The sequence below is a fragment of the Pipra filicauda genome, unplaced genomic scaffold, assembly GCF_003945595.2.
Source record: "Pipra filicauda isolate LSUMZ 115617 unplaced genomic scaffold, ASM394559v2 scaffold66_size7647185_pilon, whole genome shotgun sequence".
Taxonomy (NCBI): domain Eukaryota; kingdom Metazoa; phylum Chordata; class Aves; order Passeriformes; family Pipridae; genus Pipra; species Pipra filicauda.
Genome location: NW_024104831.1, coordinates 5,734,874 through 5,743,685, shown reverse-complemented (window position 1 = coordinate 5,743,685; position 8,812 = coordinate 5,734,874). Strand labels below are relative to the sequence as shown.

Below are 8,812 nucleotides of genomic sequence, written 5' to 3'. Positions count from 1 at the left end.
CCATAAAATCTGCTCATTTCCTGAAAAGTTCATAGTGCAATATCTGGGTATTGCAGGTCTAAGAATGATTAAACAGCCAATTTATTTTAGAAATTGAGAAAGAGAAAAGTGAGCTTGACCTATTAGTCAGTTTTTCTCTTCCACAAAACTATTAGATAAGTCTAATAAGTCTAGATAAACTACTTGAATTCATTAAAGTTTCTGAAGAATAGAACAAACCCCTTTTTAATTTTTCTTCTCTTGCTCTCTCAAAAAAAGAAAATCCCTGTAATTTCATAGGTCAAGTTATGATTATATCCATTTTGGTGAAATGTTGAATTAGAGAACAGAGACTTTTAGTTAAAACTTTCTGTGGACTCCTGGATGATAGAAATTGATTTCACAGGAAGTTGGGAGTTCTCAGGATTTCTGTGAGACATGAGCTTCATCAACATCTGTAGGATTGGCAAGCCTAGTTTGATATATACGACCTTTGCTCTATTGTCACTATAGTTAACAGAAACAACATAGTGAAAAAACCCACAAGAAAACAACTTTCCTTCAAGAGTTTTCAAAGTTCACACATCAAAGGGAATTATCAAAGCTGCAGCATGAAAATCTGACGGTTTGGGTTCCCAGAGTTGCTAAACATTGCCATTCCTGCCAACTTTCGACAGGCAGAATGAGAAGCATTCTCATCACTCACGCTTGTGGTCTCAGCTGAGGTGCCCACATCAGGTACTGCACAAAGTCCCTTACTGGGCTTTTCCAAACCACCGTTTTTCTCATCCACCCTGTCAAAGCAGCCCCTGTTGACTAGAGCAACCCTCAGCTCACTGGGTCACAATCTTTCTTATTTATGTGCAGTCCTATAGACAAAGAGTAGACACCTCCAGAATCTGGAAGAGTCTCATTCCTGGCCGTGCTCTTGGGAATACTTTGTGTTCTGAGCAGCATTTCTGGTTAACAGAGAGGTCTGGTATTAATCATGCCTTTATTTAGAGAACGAAGGCCCAAGTCCTCCTTGGATCCACAAGAGAGGAGATTTACCACTGTCACCTCAATGGTAGCATCCTGGAGCAAGCAGAGGTGTGGTACGGAGGAGCTTACTACAGCTCCTGAGTACTCCCTTCTTTATCAAAAGAAACACTGTTAACTCTGCCCAGACTGCATGATTTAGGCTGTGGTACCGTGCACCATGATAACATGGGGGCTGAGGGACCACCAAGGTTAGCTGAGAAGCCTCATGCACAGCTGACCTTGGAGAAATAAGATGGAACAATCATGAAAGGGAAGATAACCTAAGTAATTATATGAGCCAAATGCCAGCAGCAGTGTAAACCTGTCGTAGGGGAAGGATGCAGGCAGGGATGTGCTGCTAGAGAGACTGGCTCATTTCCAGTAAAGGCATTCGCCTGTCACAGCAGCCAGCCCAGCGGTACCAGCCTGCTGCCTTGTGCCGGCAGCCCGTCTGCAAGCACGCACACGCCAGACCTGGGGTGCAGTCACTCAGCCAGGCGCTTCTCAGTTTCGTGCATTCCTCAATTCTGGTCCCAGCGGGCCGGGGCCGCCCGAGCAGTGGCACAGGGAGGGCAGACCTGGGGAGAAGGAACTTGCCCGGGCACGGGAGCCAGCTCGCTCCCCTCATTCCACTCACCCCGGGCTCCTGCCCCTCTCTCCCTCCCGGCGGTGCCGCTCGCAGCGAGAGCAGCTCTCCCTGCCCTGGGGGACCGGGGCGGGGGGGCAGAAGTGAAAAGCGGCATTCGCAGCCTTAGGTCCGCGCCCGCATCTCGCATCCACATCCAGAGCCTCATCCCGCGTCCGCACCCGCATCCGCAGCTGCCGCCGGGACGCGCCCTCGCCCCGGCGGTGCGGGGCGGCCCCGGGGGCGCGGAGCTGCAGCGGGAGGGAGTGTGGTGGGGGAATGTCGGGGAGAAGCCGCCCGGCCGCCGCGCACCCCGCAGGAGCGGGAGAGGGGGGCGGGAGCTGTTCGCCCCGGGGGGGCGGGGGGGGGGCTGTCACGGGGCTGGGACCACAAAACCGGGGGTAATTACATTTAGGCAAATGAGGTTGCCTCGGCCCTCCCCGTCTCCAGGTATATAAAGTGGGGAGCGCTCGTCTGGCCGGCCAATGCGCTCGGAGAGCATTTCCCACCCTCCGCGCTGCTGACGGTGCGTGCGCCTCCGGGAGTCCGTCCGTGTCTGTGAGGGTGCGCTTGTCCGTATGGTTGTGAGGAGTGTGCGTGGGTGCGGGGGGTCTGTATGTGTGTACTTCTATGGGGTGGGTGCCTATACCTGCTTGTGTGCCTCTGAATGTGCCGGCATGTTTTTGTGCCTGTCCTGATGTGTGAAGGAATGAGGGTGTACCTCTGGACACCTGCGTGTGTGTAGAGAGCTGCATCCCTACGTAGGTGTGAGCATCTAAGGTGTGTAGCTATTTGTGTGAGTTTGTAAGTGGATGCATGTGTATCTGGGTGTGTGTATGAGGGGGATGTACCTGGCTGGGTGTATTTATGTGAGAAGGTGTGAATACCTGATGTACTTCGACGTGTGAAGGTGTGTTTATGTATAACCCTCTATGTCCGTGTGTGGAGGGGTACCTCTGCCTGTGTGTGTGTGACTGTGCACTGGTGTGCACACGAGCTGAGTGCCAGTCTATTATGTGTGGGGTGCGGGTGTCCAGAGGTGACTGTAGCAGTCGGGGGGAAGGGAGGGTGGTGTGACTCGGCGCCTGTGGAGTCTATACGTGCGAGGTAGCGCGTCCCCAGGTGTGCCCCGGAGGCAGCTGTGAGTGTGTGTGCAGGGCTGTGCGTGCTCGCTCCGCCGGGGCTCGGGGTGCCGGTGCTCCAACCTCTGCCCCCGCAGGACGTCGAGGCGGCGATGAGGCTCCCGCTGGCTTTCGCCGTGCTCCTCCTGGCCTCGGCGCAGGCGCTGGCCGAGGAGATGGGAGCCACCGACGACCTCAGCTACTGGTCCGACTGGTCCGACAGTGATCAGGCGAAGGTGAGCCCCGGCGGCCCCGCGGGGTGCGGAAGCGAGGGGCTCGGTGCCGGGCACTGCCTGGGCAAAACGGGGTGGAGGGTCTGCGCTGAGCGCCGCCCGCTGTCGCCCCGCAGGAGGAGCTGCCGCTGCCCCTGGAGCACTTCCTGCAGAGGATGGCCCGGAGACCCCGGCCCCAGCAGTTCTTCGGCCTCATGGGCAAGCGGGATGCCGGTGAGCGGGGTGGGGGGCCGGCTGCTGCTCACGCCTCTCCACTCGCCCCTTCTCCTAGTGCCTCCCCAAACTCCACAGCGGTTGTCGCTCGGGTTTAGTGTGTTACGTCTTTTTCAAAAGCTGCCATGTGGGGTGTTTGGGGTTTTTTGTTTGATAGTTTATTTCAAGTTTTGTATCAGATAAACTCACCAGTTGGAAAAGAGAGGGCTTCACATTAAAGTGCCAAATGCGCACCAATTACAGCACGCAAATCCCGGTGAGGAATATCATGACGATTCATGGGATAATTCATACATGCTACTGAATTGCCCATGTAGGGAAATCTGTTCTGTGTACAATTATTGCCATGTTTACTGATCCAAGAATTGATCTAAGAAACTGGAGCTAAACTGATCTAAATTATGTGGGCTTAGCTAAAACCAGTTTTTGCAGTCTCTTCGAAGAGAAATGCAGTTGTAAACCATCACTTTAATTTCCCTTAAGTGGAATATGCGTAGGGTAGTTTTTGTATTTGATTTTTCAAAACATTGCAGTAGTATCATATGTGTATGCCAATCCTTTTACGACAACTCTTTTTTCCGCTTTTTCTCTTCCTTTTCTCTTCCAATCAGGATACGGCCAGATCTCTCACAAAAGTAAGTTTAAAAAAAAATGCAAATAAGTAATTATTAGAAGATATTAAATAGGGAATAGTGTGTTTGACGGGATTAGTTAGAAGATGACTGGTTTCAGCCAAGGAATGGCAGCACTTCTGGTGAAGAAATGTTCTGTTAAAGGATTGAAACCTCCACCCCAGTGCCGCTGTGAGCCTGTATCTCATCTGAGCTGCCGCAAGCTTTGAAATTTCAATCCATATTAATGTGCGGATGTTGCAGCTCTCACTTATTTCCCTAGGGGGGGAATTTTGTAAGCCTTTCTTATAGTCAAGGCAGGCTTACTGCCAGACTCAGAGAGGAGCAATTAAGATGACAAAATCTGGAAAATTAGAGTATTGAATTTCCAAATCCCCAAGAATGCTTTCACAGGAGAGCCCATGTCCTCACATGCGAGATGCTGTATCTGTGCTCTCAGCATTGTCTGGCTGGGAATCAGATCCGTGCTCACAGTAGGGGCTGATTGATGATGTGCTGCCATATGAACAAGCCTATCTTGCCCCATTAATAGTGTGCTTTGCTCTGCTTCTGTGTAACACCAAGCAGGAGATGGTATCAGCACTGTGGTGTTACTTTGTTCTGTGCAGTGACAGTTTTATTCTCTGAATTTATCTGAAGATGTTTAAACAGAAGATGGAAGACTTTTAGTAAGTAAAAATGATCTTGTATTCTGTGACACCTCCTCTGTCCACAGAGATCAACAACTGTCCCAGTGTTCTGTTATCCATAAGATGCTTTCACTAGGGTTATGTCTCTGAAGACCAATAAACACTTTGATACAAAGCTCATGCCAAATAACCTGCTGACAAAAGTAAAAAAAATTATAGATTTCTGAAACTGCTTCAGATTGAATTAATACATGTGAGGTCTGAGGATCTTGTTTTGTAGATGAATTAGCCAAGCAAAATTCTTTCCAAAGAGAAATTTCTAAGTTTACCTCAAAAGTCAGTTTAGATAAGGAATGAAAATGAGCCATTCTTCTTTATCTGAAACTATAGCTACTATATCTTGATATATGCTGTAGGCCAAAACTTGGAGTAATTTATCCTCTGCACATCCAGTGCCTTGAGAAGTACTAATGGGACAGGAAGGTAATACCTGAACTCATAAATATTCCAAATACAAAGCCAGACTGTCTAGCTCAGACGTGTCCAGACATAGAGTCCCATTGGCTTCCTCTCCAGTAAGGGCTCTGCCTGACCTCTGAGGGAGATTTTTCTTCCACGTTACAGAAATAAAACGACAACAGATAGAAGAGATGCCTCACACAGATGCAGGCTATACCAAGACACTGCCTTCTTGTGCATTTTCTCAAATCGGTAGGAATTGTACTGGGAGAGAAATAAGAATCCTTTAGTGGTCATTGTTTTTCCATTATACTTAAAGAAACAAATCCGCAAAACGAAGAGTCTGTCTAAACTAATGAGAAGATGTCCACTAACTGGCCTGTGCCTTGGTCTAACCTGCAGTCTGATTAGTCAGGCTGATGTTTATTTTTTGTTGTCTGAGAGGGATGTGAACAACTGGTCTGTGAGATAAACAGTTTTGGAGCCTATCTTCCTTCCTCGCTAAAACACGTTATCTTAGAAGCCTGCCTAGTTAAAATGTATTAAAACACCCCTAAATATATTTTTTCAGGGCATAAAACAGACTCCTTTGTTGGACTTATGGGCAAAAGATCTTTAAATTCTGGTATGTATATGACTAAATCTGATACTTGGTGATATACAGCCTCTTCATTCCGTTGCCTCTTTGTTCTCTCCCAGCGGATGGAAGAAGCAGTGTTTATGTAGTGTAGACTCAGAGTTCTCTGAAAAAGACCCAGGATTTTCTTTGTTACCCAAGATATTTCAGGGTTTGCTTTACTCCAGTTCTTGAGCTAGTCAGGCTGGTCTGAGCTGCAGGAGAGCTCAGGTAAAAGTCTCCAGGACACTTTCATTACTGCCCTGTCCTTGCATGTTCTGCTGGTCCCCAAAGAAAAAAAATCTAAATTTTACGGACATGCCAAGAAAAATTCAGAGTCTGAAAATGTAAAGTTCATTTACATTTGTGGTCCAAATCCAGACCTCATCGGGTAAAGGAATATCCTCATTGTCTCTGGAGATCATTATTCCTAAAACCTGGAGCAGAAGGTGGAAGAACAGCATCTCATTCTGCAGATCAAGCTGTTAAACATTCCCAGCCTCTTCCAGCTTTTCACTTCACCCAAAGCATTTTAAGCTTTGAGCGGATACTGAGAATTTGTATTATTTTCCATAGCATCCGTATGGGGCAGGATTCTCCTCTCCTCTAATGTGCAGAACCCCTGTGGGTATCTGCAAATTGCCTGTAGCTCTACCTTCCCTGTGCTATAGGGTTGTACTGAGGAAATCCCTCAGTGTGAACTAAAGTATCAGTTGATTCTCCAGAATGGGAATTAAAAAAATAAAACCCCTAATATATATTTCACATCTCTGAAATAGTTCCCACTGTTTTGTTAAATGGATGATAAAAGTTAAATTACTAGCTGACACCTTTATATTATGTGGATACATGCTGTGATCTACATTCTGCAATTATGGTTGTCAGTAACTTTTATTTTCAATTAAACCCCGTTTAAAACTAGCAATATTGCTCTCTGCATCATTTTACAAATTGCTATGTATCATGAATAATTTTATACAATTTTATCTGTGGTGGCAATAGCTGTTAAATGCACGATACCTGTAAATATATCTGCTATCACAAAAGTAAATAGCCTGGAAGTAATAAAGTGGGTTTGGTTTCCACTGGGATTACATTTACATTAATATGAGAATATAAAGTACAGCAAATGTTTTAAAAAATGTAAAGATTTTGTTGCCCTAATTTCAAATTGCTAGTAGTCAGGCTACTATTATGTGGTATTTCTAACAAAGGCGAATAATGAAGTTTTACCCTGTTGGGCTATGTAATACCTGCCTGACAGGTTAAACTAGAATTCACTGCTTTTCTGCCTGATTCATTGGGAGGGAAATGGTAAGAAGTTGCTTCCCCTAAGGACTGTGTAATCAGAGCAAGATCAGGAATAGTAAGCGTTAGGACTATCCTTATTTTTCCCTACTGGAAAATGTTTAACTGGGCAGGATCTTTACCTGGTGCTATGGTTTTCTTCTGCAGAAAGCCCCTGAGAACTCTGGCAATGTGCAGGAGTTTACGCTGTCTTGCTGGGTGTGAGTGGGGTGCTGATTTAAAGTCTTGTGTGACAAAGCAGGGTACTGGATGCTGATGTCTCAGTCCCTGTTTTGGGGACAGGCCTGACCAAGAGGGGCTCTCTGGGGTTCACTCTCATTTTAAAAGAGCAAGAAGGAGAGATCTACCACTACTAAACACAAAATACGTTACTGAAGACTATTTTAGGCTGCAGCTAGTCCACAGGAAGTCTGAGTCAATCTGAGGAGCTTGGTTTCTGCCATAGTCTTTAGTAAAAGTTAACCCTGTGTGCAGGGCTTGGGGACAGGGAGGGTTTAAACCTGACGAAGAGCTGACTGTGCAGGAACAAAGGTGGACATGTCCATGCAGAAAGCCTCTACCCACAAATTGACCTGAATGCTAAGATCCCATAAATTAGATGGATTACTGGGAGGTAAATGGGCTCTGAATTAATGGTACTTCAAGCAGCTCAACAGACGATAGGTAGAAAACACTGCTCAGACCTTCAGCCTCCAGGAGTCTGAGAGGTTAAACCAAATCAAAGCAGCTCAGGGTTGGGCAGGGAGGCCTCGCCTCTCTTCCAAATATGCCACTGAGGTCCAGCAGTGACCCAGCTGGCTGCAGGTCTCTGACATTTCTTGTGCTTGCAGGGGTTTATGCAAGGCTGCACTGTGTGCTTCATTCTGCTTCATTTTTTGCAGGGTCCTCTGAAGGGAGCATAGCACAGAATTATGAACGGAGGCGTAAATGAGACATTCCTGCGCATTATTTACTAAACTTCATTTGTTCTGATGGCCAATGCAGTGTAATATAAACTAACCACTGTATGGAATAATTATTTATTTAACAACTGATGGGGTTTGGGTTTTTTTGAGTTGTACATTCAATAAAATTATTATTTTTCATATTGTGGCAGTGATACATGTTGTGTAGGTGTGTTGTGGTTCTGAAAGGACCAGCAACCCTGGTGATGTCTCACAACAAAGCACATCATTTGATATGACCCATAAAGTTATGTTTACTAAACCAAGCAAATATTCTTTTGTTCGTTGAAAGCGAGTCTATCAGCTTCACAGCCAGTGCAGAACAGAGCTGATGTTCAGTCTAGTGCCTCAATTTGTTTTCATGTTTATAATGTACTGTAATTTCTGTATCAAAAAATATATTTGTATCATTACAGCATGTTTTATGTTCTGTGACTATGTATCTATATATTTTAAAAAGGGGGTGGGTAATGTTTGAATGGGAATCCAAGGTCTTCATTTCATAGTCTGGAATTTTATGACAGTAACATTTTAAATAAAAACTACTCTGGGGCTTTTGCAACATAATTCTTTTGGTGATAGTAATGGAGTTATTTCCCACGTTGCTCTGGAACGAGATTTAGATCCAAGCAAGAGTGGTCTGAGACTGGAAAGAAATATCAAATTAATGGTTTCTTTTTGCAGGGAGGCTGTGAGCTTCCTCATGTGTGTTTGGTGAATGTTTGGAGGATATGCTACTGGAAGACAGGAATTCCTGAGATTGCTCCAGGTCACACAAGGTGCCATCCATCCTTAACCTGATGGAAATCAAGAAGCATGTTGTCTGAATGAAAAGGGCGTGGTGTACCCCCCAGCTCCAAGTGGAATAATTTGCTGTGGAATTCATCCAGTATTGTAGGTTTATTATTTGAAAGCTAAGCTTTTAATAAATTCTAGCCCTCAGATTCACAATAAAAGCCCCTGTTGACTTGAATCCATGCAATATAAGCGAAAAAAAAAGTGAGTGTAATTATCTTTTTAATTAAACTCTCTG

The 8,812-nt window shown here is 45.7% G+C and overlaps 1 protein-coding gene across 2 annotated transcripts; it reads left to right on the top strand.

The window, feature by feature from the left end:
* Window positions 1–2,076: 2,076 nt before the first annotated feature.
* Window positions 2,077–8,346, top strand: TAC1 (tachykinin precursor 1). Of its 2 annotated transcripts, XM_027749202.2 has the most exons (6): window positions 2,077–2,150; window positions 2,844–2,981; window positions 3,095–3,191; window positions 3,803–3,826; window positions 5,483–5,536; window positions 7,717–8,346. In XM_027749202.2, exons 2-6 carry the CDS (start codon window positions 2,859–2,861, stop codon window positions 7,764–7,766), a joined length of 348 nt encoding a protein of 115 aa, XP_027605003.1. In that variant the 5' UTR covers window positions 2,077–2,150; window positions 2,844–2,858; the 3' UTR covers window positions 7,767–8,346. The 2 variants fall into 2 exon arrangements, with proteins under 2 accessions (XP_027605003.1, XP_027605004.1); XM_027749203.2 differs by lacking the exon at window positions 5,483–5,536.
* Window positions 8,347–8,812: the final 466 nt, after the last annotated feature.